Source organism: Conger conger, chromosome 6 (genome assembly GCF_963514075.1).
Source record: "Conger conger chromosome 6, fConCon1.1, whole genome shotgun sequence".
NCBI lineage: Eukaryota > Metazoa > Chordata > Actinopteri > Anguilliformes > Congridae > Conger > Conger conger.
Window position 1 is genome coordinate 21,336,888 of NC_083765.1, and position 17,619 is coordinate 21,354,506.

At 43.2% G+C, this 17,619-nt stretch overlaps 1 protein-coding gene across 1 annotated transcript; it reads left to right on the forward strand.

Annotated features, from left to right (window-relative positions):
* The first annotated feature begins 1,345 nt into the window (after nt 1–1,345).
* On the forward strand, nt 1,346–16,932 carry elovl6 (ELOVL fatty acid elongase 6). The gene is made up of 4 exons (XM_061246352.1): nt 1,346–1,664; nt 13,059–13,190; nt 14,179–14,330; nt 15,093–16,932. The coding sequence occupies exons 1-4, from the start codon at nt 1,582–1,584 to the stop codon at nt 15,530–15,532; spliced, it is 807 nt and encodes a 268-aa protein (XP_061102336.1). The 5' UTR covers nt 1,346–1,581; the 3' UTR covers nt 15,533–16,932.
* Nucleotides 16,933–17,619: the final 687 nt, after the last annotated feature.

Sequence of the window (17,619 nt, forward strand, 5' to 3'; positions counted from 1 at the left end):
CAACCACAGACTAAACCTGAGGCTTCAGATATCCCCTTCTGGAAGCAAAAGATTTCTGTAAATCTGTAAACATGTAGCCGACACTTACGTAGAAGAACTTTTCATTTCATCTATACTGTATGCTTAACTGAATATCATACCAAACAGTTGAGACTAAGGATGCAACAAGGGTGCTGTACTTTGGAATCAAACTGCCATTCCCTATGTTTCATGTTTTAGTTAGTAGCAGTGACTGAAACGGACTGTTTAAAGTAATGAAGATGTGGCTCATTGTGCGCTACTCAGAGAACACACCCCCAGAGGCCATTTGAGACTATAGGGAAGGGGGGGATTCCTGTGGGGCCCTACTGATCATGTTTCCTGTCTTGCCTGTTGATGAGATTTGCCTTGAAATCTGGGCAGAAAATAATATGAAATAAACAATAATATTAAATGGAATCAAATACCAGCAAAATATTCAATATTGCAGCTGTTTATAGAATCTAGTGCACCACAGGCCAGGATAACCTATTTTGTGACAGACAGATAGTTACATTTAGTGTTTTTCCCACACTCAGCATGCTTTACAGTGTTGGGGTAAAACTCGCTTCAACCTCCACCAATGTGCAGCACACACCTGGGTGATGCACAGCTGCCATTTTGTGCCAGAATGCTCACCACACATCAGCTGAGGTGGTGAGGGAGAGAACACTTTTTAACCAATTAAGGGGATGATTAGGAGAAAGAGCCAGGTTGGGAATTTAGCCAGGACACTGGGAAACCCCCTACTCTTTGCGATGAGTGTCATGAGATCTTTATTGACCATAGTTAGTCAGGACCAGATATGGTTTGAGTTCTGAATCCTTGTTCTGGAATACAGGGCAGGTTCTGGTGTCAGATCCTACTGGTCAACAGATTTATACAGAGCAATTACTTGGCTGTTTAGTCTGAATTTGATGCCTCTTGACAATTATTTAAAAAGCAGGCTACTTAATTATTATCAGTAACAGATGCATGGTGACAATATACATTAAATGACAATATAAAATATACAAAGTACAATATACATTTGTATAACCAGTTCAACTGAATACTGGTGCTCTCAATGCATGAGTGACAAATAATAAATAAAATAAACAAGTGATAAATAATTGTTCTCTTTTTAGTAGTACTTGTAGACTTGACTACACTTTTATTTTCCTTACAACGAATTGATTGAGGGTCAAATCCCGTCAGTATTCGTGTCTCAGATACCACTGAGCTCAGTTGGACCTGGAAACCAGCTGCTAGGCCAGCCATTGACAAAAAGCCGAAGAAGCAATCTCGATTAAAGACATTCTACCGTGTTGGCAAAGCTAGAAGGATCCGCGGCTTTTGACTTCAGCATCTAGACCCCGCCTCGCTGACGGGGGAGGGCGTGTGCCTGCTGGACTCCGGTCTGGACTGGAGGTTTTAACGCCAGCTAACGGTCGGTAGCAATAGCGCTAGCTTTTTCCGGGGCGAGAGCGATGCGCGGTCAGAGATAAACCTAGGGGCGCTCGATTTTAACACAAAATACTTTTTCGCCTGGGTATCCGTGGACGGTGAGATTAATTTATTAACATGTCAGTCCTCGCTCTGCAAGAATACGAATTTGAAAGGCAGTTCAACGAGAACGAAGCCATCCAATGGATGCAGGAAAACTGGTATGTACCGTGCCGTCAGAAATGACTAGCGCAGTAGGGATCAAGTGTACGTAATGTATGGTGTTTTGACTTATAATATTAAGTTACATTTGGTAACAAAAGTAAGACTCTCTTAGGTACCGTTAGAATATAACAATGACTAATATTTGCTATACGCAACCTGGTTATGTAGCTTATATGCGCGCATAAAGCCCTGTTCATAGCCTACATGTTATTATTTTGCATTTGCAACGTGGTGTATTCGCATCTTGGAATACACGTTCCATGCTTATTTAATTGCAATGATTTCCATTGTGTTGTCGTTAGAGAGAAGCGTACGTGTGCGATTAATTCCTTGGTATTATGGCTAAACAGGTTCCCTGCCATTCATATGATTTTAGCCTGTGCTATGCCTTGCTGTGTGCAACACATCCACTATTTACGCCGGTAGAATGCTAATACGCATCATTGTGAGGCGAGACATACATCATAATCATCATATATGTATTGGCTTTAAATGTAAAATGGCACGTCCTGATAGCGACACATGTGCTTTGTGCCGGTCTATCTCTTTTGGACCAAATACCAATCTCCAGATCTATAATTACTGGCGGGTAGGGACGCAGAGCGCGCCGCCTACTTGTTCATTATCATAATCTTATTTCTGGCACCGATTGTCCGTCCTTTACCAACGTTAGACCGCAATAGCCTGGTAGCTATGAATCCGAATGCTTCCTGAATTAAGTCTATGTTTTCGTTCTGATTAGACTCGATAGCCATGTAATTTTACAGCTGAATGCGATGTTTGTCGCTGTTGCGTAAAGCGTAGAGAAAATAGAAGCCTGCACTCAACATTTTACACAAGACAGCGCCTTTGCGCAGGTATTCGGAAGCACGTTGATGTATTTGAGCACGTACAGTACGTCGAAAGTAAAAGTTTGCCCTAGTGCACGTCTGCAAAGGATTTTTCGGTATCTACAAATATTTCACAGTTTTGGTCGCTAATCGAAACTACAAATATTCTAAAAGAAAGATATTTTCACGTAGCACGTTCACGTAGCATCAGAATGAGTTCGTTTTTCCCACCATAAGTTATGGTTGATATAGCTGTACATAGAGCTATATAATTCAATAAATCAGTCAAATTTTACAACATAATATAATTTGACGGTAATGTTCTGGACATTGAACAAAGTGAACATGAATGTTCTTTGACAAATTGTACTGAAAACTAGAGGAAATGCTGATATTATTAGAAGTGCTTGACACAGAGCTTGGTAGTGCTCGAGGTCGGTCAAATCATATTGTGCAAAAATGTTTACGTCACTTTAATCTGGAACAGGATGCTTGCTCTCCTAAAATAGAAAAAGAGTTGTAGATACTAGCTAAGGTATAGATCTAAAAGTAGGAATTCTATCCCAGTGCGAAATCTATCACGGTATAAAGACATGACTTTTATTGAAGCTGCAGTGGTAATTGTGTCCCGTAGACCCAACCCAACCCCTTGGTTGGTACATGCAGCACTTATTGCAAATCTGCCATTATGTGAAGACCACTCCATTAGTCGGTGAAGGGTTGTGTTGGTAGATCATGCGATTGGGACGCTGTCTATGAGGAAGGATGAGCATTGCCCCATAGGCTGGTCCCTCGGATGGCGATGCCAAGCGCAGAGGCTCCGCCCCCTGTTATTTGAAGGATCTTCAAAAACACACTTGGCCTCTGTTGCTGCTTCTGACTCAGCACTTTACCGTCAGACTGGCCCTGTGATGTCTCTGCTGTGGAGAGACAGCCTGTAATATCCAGCCTGAAAACACACACACACACACGCACATACACACAAACACACGCAAACACACATACACATGCACATACACACACTCTCACTCTCACTCTCTCTCTCACACACACACACACCCACAGCTTTTCTATAAGGTCTGGATTGTTCTTCTTTCCCCCCATTAGCTCCTGTGCTCCCATTGGACAGAAACAATGACCTGATTCTGGCCAATCAGACTAACTGCTGTATATGTGCATAACTACCCAGAAGCAGCTCAGTTTTATGCACATTAGTTCTCAGTTTTATGCATAACGAAATATGAGGCTGGCTATTGAGAGGGAGATAACATTAAGGCTCTTGTGTATAGTACAGTGCTCACAGCCCACAGATGCTGTAGTCCATCCAGATATTCAGCTCCAAGGTCATAACTGGCAACCCCAGAGATTCTGTTGGCCAACCAGATATTCCCAGATATATCCTCCCCCTCTGTACGTCCTAGCAGCAGCAGTCGGGTCCGGTTGGTACCAGGCATTTCCAGCACTGTGTGCCGGCTGCTCACAGTAAGGCACTTGATGGTGCCCGTTAATGAGTAGTCCGAAGATGCATCACATTCGATTGCCTCAGCTTCAGCGACAGACAAAGGCTCACTGTGGAGTGTGCAGAGCTTTGTGATGGGTGAGTGTACAGAGAGTGTGACAGCCCAAACTGTGTCACTCAGTGGGCCTGCCCGTTCGGTCAAGTGCTTCTGCGAATTCCACTAACCTAACCATACATGATGAGGGGGAACAGGCCATTCAGCCTATTTAGACCATAAGAACATGAGAATACACCATTCACCTATAAATGAGCATTTCATGACCTCACCACTGTTTTTATAAATAAATAAATAATACAGAAGGGCCTCAGAACCACAGAACTTATGGGTGAAGTTCAGAACTTTAAAGGAGAAAGGTAAGGCTTAAGGATTATGTTTAAAAGTGGGTGTAGTAAACATAAAAATGAACTTTTAAAATAACACTTTAATAATGAGTAAATTCATTGAATTGTTCGAATGGAAAGTGATTAACATCCATACTAAATAATGTCACTATCTGGTCTATCCAAACCAACCCCTTTTTCCATTTCATTAGCCTGACAGCGCTTGCCACAACCTACAGTGTCTGGCTAAATATAAGTATCTGTTGTGTCTTTCTGTGTTATGATAGTGTAATGGACAAAGTGACACAGCATTAGCAGATTCATTCATCACTGTGATTGCACATATTTAAGTGTGTGTGTGTGTGTGTGTGTGCGTTCCAGTGAAAGTGGTGCTTGGAGGAGTGAGGCTGTTTCTGCAAGTGCTCTGTCGATGTTCTGACTCATTACACATTCTGACACCCCGTTGTCACCTGGACCCTGCTCTCCTCCACAGCTGCGTGTGTGTGTGTGTGTGCATGTGTGTGCGTGTGAGCTGTGTGTGAGCTGTGTGTGTGTGCATGTGTGTGAGCTGTGTGTGTGTGTGTGTGTGTGTGTGTGTGTGTGTGTGTGTGATACAGAGAGGGGGGGAAGACAGGATGAGAGTGTAGGAGACAGGGAGAGAGGGAGAGCGTAAGCGATTTGTGGGTGTGGGTGCGTTTTCACAGGTATATGTGATGTATATTAGAATGTCAGTAGTGATTCACTAAGAGGTGTTTTATTTAGTCTGTTTTATTTATGTTGTGAATCTCTAGTGTACTGTAGGCCTGTTTAATGGAAGCCATTACTGGGTTACTAGTAAAATGTGCATTGGTGCTGATGCTCCCAGATCTAGGCATTGGTCTGATGTTCCCAACTCTAGACATTGGTCTGATGCTCCCAGCTCAGAGGAAACTGTCCATCTGCAGCTCAAGGATACCTTTTTCGGGAAAAAGCTTTGGAATTGTTAGGTTTGGAATTGTTTGCCCGGTTGACCTTTGGGTTTGACCTCTTCGGCCAGTGTCGGGACGCAGAGCCGTAATGTCCAAAGACTGTCTCACATATCTGTTATTTTTCCATCTGGGAGATGAGAAATGCCACCCTTTTTGTCAAGCAGAATAATTAGACTATGACATAGTGGTCTGAAAGTGGATGGACAGCTTTGAGATGCACCTCTGACACGCTTAGGGGAATCCACACTGTAACTCGGTGATTGGACGAATGTCTGATTGTGTCATCCTTCAACGCCTGGAAGCTTGTTTCAGGTGGCATGTTCACACAGTTTCGCACCGTGGGATAATGAGCTGTGCTAAAAGCTAATAGCCGGAGGGCACTTTCAGTGAAAAATCTGATTTCTCGTCCTGGTGCTCGAGGCTGTGCTGAGCATGGCGTTTTCTCACGCTGAACACCATCTGAAGTGGTTCTTCTATGACTTTGCTTTCAGCTGCTGGACTGGAAAGAGCGTACTACTACAGCAAAATAATAAAACTCAACCGCAAGTCTGGCAGTTTTTATTTTTTATGAGAACTACTTTCTCACACAAGTCACTGTGTGGCGCTTGTATGCACATGTGGTTGTCTGCTAATGGCTCCACTTCTTGTACGCTTGCCACTGGCAACCTTAAATGTCACACGTTTGGTTTAAACGAGAGCGTTAACTGGAGCAGCCAAAGACCTGTGAGCACAGAGCTTGAGCAGGAAAGCAAGGATGCGTGATGCGTGATGCAACTGTTTATTTAAAGCCAACGTGGAAAGCGCCCTGATTGGCCAGTGGAGGACCCACCTACCGTCCAATCGTGGGCTGTTTCTCACCCCATTGCAGATGCATGCTGAGGTGAAGTTCCAGACTCTTTCACTGATCTGCCCTCTTTAAGAGTTGGCTCTATACCTTATAGCAAGTTTGGGCAATGTTTATTTTACAGCCCGTTAAATGCATAGTACTTACTGGGTAAGTAGACAGCTGTTTGTGTAATTATTAGGTAAGTACTTTGATTTTAGTGGTAAGTACTATGAAACAAAGTCAGTAAGTACCATATGTAAGTACTATGTAAATACATTTTACAGCCTGTTTGTCCTGGAAAGTAAAGTGTTACCCAAGTTTGTCTAACTGTAGCCAGGACTTTTTGAATTAGAAAAAAATATATCCAACTGTGCTGAAACTTACACTACATTCAATTGAGGACAATCAATAAAAATAAAGTAAATAATTTAAAAAAATATCTTTTTACTGCAACATATTTCTGTTATCCAATACTTAAAACTTTTTTTTGGGCCGGGTCTTAGATGGATATACTATGTTTATCTGGGCAGTGACACTTGGTCACTTGGAATGTTCCAAGGAGCTCCAAACTTCTCAGAACAGCAAAACAGCCAATAAGGAGAGTCATATTCTTTTGGACGGCCAATGACCAAGAGCTCAACATCCAGCCACAGCCAATAAGCAGCTATCTAAGATAAATGAGAGGAGCTTAGCATGCGGAACGTTTCCTAGCGATTCAACCCAACCGCCAGTCTATGACTCACCCTGTTCTTTCTCTGGGAAAGTCAGACTGGACTGGCCACTCAACTGGTCATAACACAAACGGACACGCAAAATGTGTTCACACTGCCATCATACTCTCTCCGTCTCCCTCTCTCTCTCCCTCTCCCTCTCTTTCCCGGTTTAATCCTCCCCCTCTCTCTCTTTCTCTCTTGCGAGTTCCATAAAAATGTGTCTGACTAATCAAAAATCTAAACAACTTCTTTTGCACATAGCCCCTTTAAGACGTTTTTTAGAGATGTTGCCGTTTTTGGACCTGAATTCTACCGGGCTCCATAAAGGCTCAAGCCCACCCCCACCTGTAAGGGCACTGGCAGACTTCTAGAGTGGGCATCAGTGAGCGATGCTGCAGAAATCAGGAAGTGGGTCACAGCTAACCGCAGGCAAGCCATGAAAAACAGCGCTGACTCTAATGGAATGTGACTTTGGTGCTTTAGCCCCAGCCGAAACCCCCGGGGCTGGATGCTGTCTTAAGGTGACACACGCACAAGTAAAGTTAAGTAGGAAAGGTTTGAACGAGAGAACAAGATTTTGTTCACAAAAATGCTCATAGACAATCAAGTGCTGTTGTCATCGCTCATACATTTGGAGGTGTGTTTGTGTGTTTTTTTTAACTTCAGTACATGTTCCAGGTTTTGGTGGGGTCCAGTGCAGTTATCTGGCTAAGTCTGGTATCCTACCCTGTGGAACAGGCAACAGGCTTCTGTAACAGTTTCCTTTGCCCGGATTGGATCATAGGAAGGCTGTTATGAGACCCCTCAAGACTCATTCTGACAGGGAGGGGCTATGAGCACAAGTAGCGTGATGCACAAAAATTTGAATAAACAAACATTGTGCAGGCCAAATGGTATGATTTCTTGTGCATAAGTACACCATTCTCACAATGGCATCATACATTGGACCCCAATGTATGAACGCCTTTGGACATGCGTCAAACCGACATCTTTGAATATTGAAAATCCACTAAAAAGGCTGATTATCCCAAACCTAGACCTGCAGATCAGTAAATGAAAACATTACATTACAGCCATTTAGCAGACACTCTCATCAAAGTGCATGAGCAGGTACAAGTGTGCTGAGTAATCCCCGAGGGAAGTAGTGCCAGAAGTGAGCTCATAGATAAGAACTGGGACTCTGTGGAATAACCTGAAAAGCAGCAGATGGACTGCCTGCTTTTATATTTCACAACAACAGCCTATTTCACAATGACAGTGACACGCTACTTGCTCTGCACATGGGGTGATGGTCTACTAAGTCTGAACATCTCGACAACTCATCAGTCTAATACACATACCGGACAAGGGCTTGTTAGGTTTGGGAAAGACGGTGCCAAAAGACTAAAGGACAGGGAACACAGTTTCACATTGTTACTTCAATCTAAATCATGTGTTTTTTTTACACATGCCAACATTTATTACAGTATGCTCTCAGAAATAAAGTGCCTAAGAAGGTACAAATGCATGTCACTGAGGTGGTACCCTGTAGGTACATACATTTGTACCACTAGCCAGCAGTATATCATTAATTAAGACCTTTTTTGCTTGGAATAGGTACTCATTAGTATCTAAAATAACATTGCTGTATGTTCAGGGTGCAGTAGCTTGATCCTTGAAGAACAGAAATGTACCTCCACTGTCACTTTATTTCTGAGAATGTAGGATCCAAGCAGGCCAATTGACAGGTATGGAAAGAACCACATATCTGCCATGTGGCTTACTTTACATCCACAACTGCTGAAAGCGTTAAAGAAAGGCTTGTGTTGGTTTACCCTGCCCTGAATTAATTGATCAGCGCAGGTCTACTTCACATAGTTTCACAAAATGAAGGTTTCCTCACTGTGTGAATCTCCACCAGGCCAGTCAGACTGTCCCTTCTGAATGCGTAGCAATGCTGCCCTTTTTCCCTTCCACAAAGCAGCTGTCAGGAGTGAAACAGGGCTGCAATCAACACCCCATCCCGAGCGCAATGCACCCTGGGCTATTCAGAACAGGAGTAATTTTTAGCAGTTTTCAGAGTGAATGAGAGTGAGTCTGATAAGTTTTCAAAGTGAAAAAGCATAAATTCATCTTGCTGTCCTCTCTAGAGGCCTATCCAGTGACAGGGCTCTCTACAAAGTGTGGACTGCACGTTAGTGAACAAGTGTTATGTGCGTTTGTGAAAAATGCTCCTTCTCTCCCTCACCTGTAGGGTCACCTGGTCTCAGTTTTCAGTTTGAGAGCTTCAGCGTAAGAATTGCCTCTGGCCATTGTCCCAGCTGTTAGATACCTGACTGTAAAAGCCAAAAATATGGACCAAGTGCCTGTTACATCACCCACTGACTACCCATGGGCTTGTGAAAAGCTTTTTGAATCAGTGGAACTCAATTTTTACGGCCGCCACCATGTACAATTTGTAGTTAGAGACCTCCTGGGAAGCCGACGCGGCTCCTCCACTGAGCTTGTAAGAGAAAGTGACAGTGACGCAAACTGTCCCTGATTCGTCCATAAAGTATTACTGTACTGTATCCTAATAACACAATGACATAATTTAAGTCTTCACATGGGGAGACTTTAGATGAAGAAAAAAACGCTGATTGTGAATAAATGTATTTTGACAATTGAATTGACTTGATTTTGAAAAAGAAGCTGGTGCTGGTTAAAGCCCACTGCTTGGTCTCCTCACTCAATACACCAAGGAGAATAGCCTTTTAACACTCTGCCATTACACTGTGTTTAAACAGCGTTCTCTGCACACATCTGTCCTAGGGAGCTGCACAGCTAAACATAATCAGCAAAGTACAGGTGCATCTCAAAACATTTTTAATATTGTGGAAAAGTTTATTTTTTTCTGTAATTTAATTCAAAAAGTGAAACTTTCATATATTCTAGATTCATTACACATAAAGTGAAATATTTCTAGCCTTTTTTTTGTTTTAATCTTGATGAAATCCAGAATCTCAAAATATTAGAATATTGCATAAGACCAATCAAAAAAAGGATTTATAATACAGAAAGTTCAGGCAAGTTGGCTGGCCAATCAAGCACAGTAATACCATGGTCAGCAAACCAGTTACTAATAGTTTTGGCACTTTGGACAGGTGCCAAGTCCTGCTGGAAAAGGAAAGCTTGTCAGCAGACGGAAGCATGAAGTGCTCTAAAATCTCCTGGTTGACGGCTGCGTTGACTCTGGGCTTGATAAAACACAGTGGACCAACACCAGCAGATGACATGGCACCCCAAATTATCAGTGACTGTGGAAACTTCACACAGGACTTCAAGCAACTTGGATTCTGTGCCTCTCCACTCTTCCTCCAAACTCTGGGACCTTGATTTCCAAATGAAATGCAAAATGTACTTTCATCTGACTTTGGACCACTGAGCAACAGTCCAGTTATTTTTCTCCTTAGCCCAGGTAAGACGCTTCTGACGTTGTCTCTGGTTCAGGAGTGGCTTGACATAAGGAATGCGACTCTTGTAGCCCATTTCCTAGACACATCTGTGCATGGTGGCTCTTGATGCACTGACTCTGGCCTCAGTCTATTCCTTGTGAAGCTCCCCAAGTTCTTGAATCGGCTTTGCTTGACAATCCTCTCACGGTTGCAGGCATCCCTGTTGCTTGTGCACCTTTTCCTACCACACTTTTCCCTTCCAGTCAACTTTCCATGAATATGCTTTGATACAGCGCTGCAGACAGCCAGCCCTTTCAGCAATGACCTTCTGTGGCTTACCCTCTTTATGAAGGGAGTCAATGAGTGTCTTTTGGACAACTGTCATGTCAGCAGAGTTTGAGATACTGGATTTTCATGAGCTGTAAGCCGTAATCATCAAGATTAAAACAAAATAAGGAAATATTTCAGTTTATGTACAATTTATCTAGAATATATGAAAGTTTCAAAAAACTTATTTTCCCGATATTGTCATTTTTTGAGATGCAGCTGTACGGGGAAGCTTTTCTTAACACTGATTGTGATAATATAAAAACACTCCCAACTTCACCACCTACTGATCTCGGTGTTCTCGGTATCTCCTGCTCTCTCTTTCTCTTTGTACCCCCCTCTCTCCCTCCCTCTGTCTCCTATTTTCTTTCTCTCCCTCCCATTCTCTCTCTGTCTCTCTCCCTTCTCTCCCATTCTCTCTCTGTCAGGGATGTTGTCTTTTCCCTTTGTCTGTACATCCTTGCCGAGAGGCAGGACACCCCCCCCCCCCAAATACCACCCATCTTTTAAAACAACAGAGTCCTGCTGTACCCTGAACAGGATTTGAGGCCCATCCAGACGTGTGTAATGGGCACAATCTTTGGGGCATTGATGGGGCATTCGACTCCCACACAGAAGGAAAGCAAATCCCATAGCATACTCACTGTGTTTGAATCCAAAATGGAGGCCATCAGAGTGTCCCTTTCAAGGGTGACGGACATCAGCATCTACTACAGACAGCCATCTTCAGATTTTGGATTCATCTTAAGTTACTTGAATGCATTTTAGGTGGATAAGGCAAGTGGTTCCAAAACCTAAGAGAAGTAAGGCACCCAATGATTTAGTGCCCAAAGACCCTGTTACTTCTCACTCTTTATAAGGAACCATTTGAGTTTACAGCCCATGTTGGGAAATGAGCTTAGCCATAGAGAGAGTGAAGCTATTTCAAACTCAAATGAGAACAGTTATCATGTTTTACCGGTAACTGTGTGACCCACTCAGATCTTTTTTTTGCTATGGAAGAAAAGCATTTGATTGGTTACTACACATTAGTTTCAGACATCACATGTATCTCAACCCTTTAAGGGGGCGATTGAGTCCCAGTAGGTTACAGGAGGAAAAAATGTTAAAATTCCCCAAAGGCTTCAGAATTGTTAAAGCAGACATGATTGGTTGAAGAGCCATCACAAAGGCCTTGTACACACTAGCACTAAAACCCTTTTCAAAAAGTTAGATGGTCGGAGCTATAACTGCTGAACATGTGTATCTCTCTGTCTTCTGCTGGTTGATCTAGCTCCTCCTTCAGATCTATAACTGCATTATAGTTCCAATTGTGTAACTTCTCTGAAATCAACGCCTCTCGTTTTTGCCATTTTTTTCCTGCAAGTGCATTTCAAATACACACAATACCTTGCATAAATAAGACAGCTTTGGAGAATTTCTTCACTTTGAAGGAGGTAGGCGACTGACTCCTATAGTCTCCTTCAAGTCTTTTTGCTAAGCTAACATGTTTTTCTAACATGGAAACCGAGCCAGTGAATGCATAAAAATGAAAATGAATTCGAACATCTCCTCGGAAGTGTGGGTAAGTCGAGAAAAGGGTATATTTCCCAAAATATTGGTGTATTCCTTTAAATAAATAAAAACAATTCTAGACTAAATACTATTTTGGATAATGTTGTGAACAAGTTCTCTTCACCTTAAAACAAGCTTTCGTCACTCAAATTTAATTATTTTGAGTGACGAAAATCAATTCTAATATGTTTAGGGGGTCTGGTTCAGGTGCGGCACAACATTGGCTGAGAGCCATTCTGTCGGATGTCCAATTTGTTTGATTTTACTCTGAAAATGCAAGATTTTCTTACATGATAGAAGTTATAGTAATATTTATTTGTCTGAAAAGTCACAGAAATATAAATGATGATTTTGGTATACTTAGCTAGATATATAAACACGTGTCAGTGACCTAGCTAGCTAACAGTATTCCTCTCTGGTTTATGTTAGCCAACGTTAGGCTACTAACATTAGCTAGCTTGCTAATTGGAAAGAATAACATTATAGTTAGCTAGCTAGCTGACGTTAGCTAAGGAAATGTAAAGTTAGTGTAAAGTTACATAAAGTTACACACTATGTAAATGATGTAGATTTCCATTGGTGGTACACACCAGTTCAGAGGGAATTTCAAACATAATAGTTGTATTAATTTTACTATAACACTTGGAAAGCGTTTAATCAATTCATGTTGTTTGTTTGTTTTTTTACTGTAAAGGACATTATGCTTACCATGGAACTCTAAATATCAAATCTGCTGTCAAAGAAAAGTGCTGTGTGGACACTAGGATTCTAGGTTTTGAAAAACCACAGGACACATTTGAGTAATGTGTGCGGACAGGTCATGGTAGCGAAAACCTCTCAACTAAAACATTTCCGAAAAGTTCAGAAACTAAAACCGGTAGTGTGTACGTAGCCTCAGACCGCTGTGTCTGTTCTTCAGGAAGAAGTCGTTCCTGTACTCTGCCCTCTATGCGGCCTGCGTTCTGGGTGGGCGTAGACTGATGAAACAGCGGGAGAAGTTTGAGCTGAGGAAGCCCCTGGTGCTCTGGTCCCTCTCTCTCGCCGTGTTCAGGTAAGGCTCACCTGTTCATCCTTCACTAGGTCGCTCTCTTGCCGTGTTCAGATAAGGCTGACCTGTTCATTCTTTACTGGGGCCCTCTCTCTCTATCTTGCTGTGTTCAGGTAAAACTCACCTGTTCATCCTTTACTGGGTCTCTCCTCTCTCTCTCTCTCTCTCTCTCTCTATCTTGCAGTGTTCAGGTAAAACTCACCTGTTCATCTTTTACTGGGTCTCTCTCTCTCTTTCTCTCTCTCTCTCTCTCTCTCTCTCTCTCTCTCTCTCTCTCTCTCTCAGTGTTCGGGTAAGGCCTGATGGTTTTACTTTTGGCTGAGGACAGGTGAGCTTACCACAGTAGGGGATAGTAGAAGGATTGTTTGCAATTAGTGTGCAAGCCTTCAAGAACCCCAAAATGAGTTTAATGGGGTTATATATTTCTGTTATGTGTTATTGCTATATAGAGCATATGTTTTTGTACTGAAATATATACATACAATAAAACACTCATGATTGTTGTTAGGAGTAAGCAGAATGGATAGATACAGTGAGCAAATACTTTAAGTTACCTAAGTTTGCCAGGTGTACTGGAACAAATTAATTGTTGATCCCAAAAGTGTAAACCCCGCCAATCTGCTCCTCCTAGCGGGCTCAAATGCACCCGGCAAGATCAATAGAGCACAGAAAGGTATTTGAATCCAAAACAAAAACAATTTCAACACACATGTGATACGTTGGCGGTTCATGCTCTTCATGCGTATTTTATAAGTTATGGCTTTGATGCTTTTAACCTGTGGAAGAACCTGTGCACTTGTAAGTCGCTTTGGATTAAAAGCGTCTGCCAAATGACTGAAATGTAAATTGTAAATGGTTCAAGCCCCGGTGTAGATCCACACAGCTGTTGGGCCCTTAACCCCACATTGCTCCAAGGGGGATTGGCCACTGCATAGCCTAATCAACTGTAAGTGGCTTTAGTTGCTCCTCTGAAGCCTCCTCTTGCTTGCAGCATATTCGGAGCAATTCGCACCGGAGGCTACATGGTGTTCATCCTGATGACCAAAGGCCTCAAGCAGTCAGTCTGCGACCAGAGCTTCTACAATGGCCCTGTCAGCAAGTTCTGGGCCTATGCCTTCGTCCTGAGCAAGGCCCCCGAGCTCGGTAAGCACAATGCGGTCGCACTTAACTAATGGTCAGTATTAACTAACGTAGGTTTTAACATGAGGTACTTTACAATTATAGTACATGAATAAGCATTCACTAATGTAGGTTTTAACATGTGACACTTTACAATAAGGCTACATGAATCAGCATTAACTAATGCAGGTTTTAACATGTGATACTTTCCAATAAGGGTACATTAATCAGCATTAACTAATGTAGGTTTTAACATGAGGCACTTTACAATAATGGTACATGAAAAAGCATTCACTAATGTAGGTTTTAACATGTGATACTTTCCAATAAGGGTACATTAATCAGCATTAACTAATGTAGGTTTTAATAGGTTTTAATTTGCAATAAGGGCATAATATATGAACTGCATTTATATAGCACTTTTATCCAAAGCGTTTTACAATTGATACAACTCATTCACACACTCACACACCAACTATGATGTGCTGCCATGCAAGGTACCAATTAGGGGTTAGGTGTCAAACCAGCAACCTTCCGACTGCCAGACAACCGCTATTACCTCCTGAGCGAATATCTCCCCCATACCTCCCCCATATTTGACATGATAAAAGTGTCCTGCTTGACAAAAAAAAACATTATTTTATATTTTTACTGTAGCTTTCTGCATCGTAGAATGCATGGTTTTTGACATTAAGACCGAAGACTGATACGAACTGGGGGATCAGAGGAGGTTGTTCACGTCTGTAACCTCCGTCGGACGGGCCTCTCTTGCTCTCCCCCTCACAGGAGACACGCTCTTCATCATCCTGAGGAAGCAGAGGCTGATCTTCCTGCACTGGTACCACCACATCACGGTGCTGCTCTACTCCTGGTACTCCTACAAGGACATGGTGGCCGGCGGGGGCTGGTTCATGACCATGAACTACCTGGTCCACGCGGTCATGTACTCGTACTACGCCCTCCGGGCGGCAGGATTCCGCGTGTCCCGAAAGTTTGCCATGTTTGTGACGGCCACGCAGATTACCCAGATGGCTGTGGGGTGCGTGGTGAACGGGCTGGTGTTCTCCTGGATGCAGCAGGGCCAGGAGTGCCCGTCACACGTGCAGAATGTGGTCTGGTCCTCGCTTATGTACCTCAGCTACTTCGTGCTCTTCTGCCAGTTCTTCCGCGAGGCCTACGTCCGCAAGGCCCAGGCCCGAGCCGCCGCCGGCAGGAAGGGCCTGTAGGGGGCCGGGGGCCACGGCAGGAAGTCCAGGGCAAGGGAGGGAGAGGGGGAGGGTAGGGCGCTGTCGTTCCATGATCGGCTCGCCTCAACAGTCTGCTCGGGGGCCTTGCGTATCTGTTGCGTAGTGACGTATTGTGACGTGTCGCATTTCGATTGCTGTAGAGTAGTGATCAGGCCCTGGAAGTACATCTATATAGAGTGCACACTAAAATGTGGAAAGTGTTGCGACTGGACACGTCACTACGCAGCAGAGACATGCAGGCACCCTGAACAGACCACTGACAGGTATAGCAGGGCTGGGTGAAAGGGGAGAGGCTGTGATTGGTGGACGGGGTCCAAAATGGATTGAGCCTCTTTGCGCTATCGTAGCCATCATCATATCTGGACCTCGAATCCAAATCCGGCCCTGGTTTTATTTTTTCCCAGGTAAAGCTGAAGAATTAGTGCTACTGATTGGCCAGACTGGCTTCACACCTGACTCCAAGGTAAAGGGAGGGTAGAAAACCAACAGTCCTCGGACCTCGAGGACCCTGATTTGATGTCCCTGCTCTGTAGCGGGTGACAGGAGGGAGAAGGAGAGGGGTGGGTAGTGGTGCCGTGGTGGTGGTGGTGGGGGGGGCACAAAGCTGTTTTCCTTTTTTCTCCCAAAGAAGGGCGGCGGTCTGTGAGCCGTTACCATGCCAACACCCAAGTCTCCTCCCCCAGTTTGTGTCACATTTACAGAGTTCCCCCATGCCCCCTTGTTTACACCCTCCACCCCTCGTTAGTCGTCATGCCAACCTCATGCTGATTAAAGCAATGGACAGCTGCGAGCTGGGAGCAAGGGAAGAGAAAGAGTGCAAGAAAGTGAAGGAAGGGAGGAGGGGCCTATTCTGTCCAATCACCACCCTCTTTGTCTTAACAGGGTTTCCACGGTAACACAAGAACACCAGTTTTGTGAAGGTACATGGAATATTATCTCCCGAATAGACTGGTTTGCGTGTTCCAAGTTGAAAAAATCCCAAAAAACATTGTTTTGCTGAAGAGCTGAAGACGATTCATTCAGAAATAAGCTCCATGAAAACTTTGAAAATGCCCAGCAAAGTTTCTTGTAGTCCTTGAATTTCTCATTACAAATACTGTTGAAACGCCACTTTGCATTACCCAGTTTAATTGCAAGCATCCTTCTCAATCTGACACAACCAAACTGAGAAGGTGTTATAAATAACTACAAGCATATGACACTTGGTTAAAGACAAAGTGGACTGGGCTGAGATTGGACAGGCCCTTGAGTTGGTGAATGTCTTGTCTAGGTGTTATGGTTAACATAATTCTGTCTGTGTCATGCTGTCTTAACCTGACTGAATCTGGTATTAAGGTCTGTGGATGGGTGATTTGTGTATTAAAAGTGAGTGAAGTCTCTGCTTTGTCCTATGTATTTTCAATTCCACTTCAATTTCAATTCCTATCTATCTATCTATCTATCTATCTATCTATCTATCTATAAGCCATTGCAGAAGCTGGGTCATTGGGTCAACTACCAATGTTTGAGCTTCCCGACGACTCAGCAGTTACAAACGCTATACGTTCATTGAAGCAACACAAGAATACCCTGGTGTAAAATCCAGCTATGCTAACTTGACCAGCTTGAAAATTGACCTTTGTCAGGCTGGTCATAAGCTGGTCTAGCTGGATATTAGCTGGTCAACCAGCTAGTGCTGGTCACTTTTCTGAGCTGGTAGCTGGTCAATAAGCTTTTTCAAAACATAGCTTAAGCTGGTCAGACCATGTCAAGCTGGTACATTAGCCCAGCACATTAGAACAACAACATAAAAGACACATCTTTCACGCTTTCAGATGCGGAAGTGAAATATATATATATATATATTTTTTAAGTAATCACCTTCTGCCATCCCCTTTGGTTTGATATTACAGTAAGGATTTATCTACTTCTAAATACTCATGTGCAAAATGACAAACATACCCATGCACTCTAAATCTAAACATCTACGTTGTGTGTGGCTGATCCCAAGTAATGGGAGTCAATAGCTAAATTGACTAAATAGCTAATAGCTAAATAACAAATAACAAGCCATAATATGCCAAAAG

What these genes read in the sequence shown, in the direction of transcription:
- elovl6 (XM_061246352.1), top strand. Translation starts at nt 1,582, where the DNA reads ATGTCAGTCCTCGCTCTGCAAGAATACGAATTTGAAAGGCAGTTCAAC. An exon ending in CAATGGATGCAGGAAAACTG is followed by an intron (nt 1,665 to 13,058) that starts GTATGTACCGTG and finishes TCTGTTCTTCAG; the next exon opens with GAAGAAGTCGTTCCTGTACT. An exon ending in GAGCAAGGCCCCCGAGCTCG is followed by an intron (nt 14,331 to 15,092) that starts GTAAGCACAATG and finishes TCCCCCTCACAG; the next exon opens with GAGACACGCTCTTCATCATC.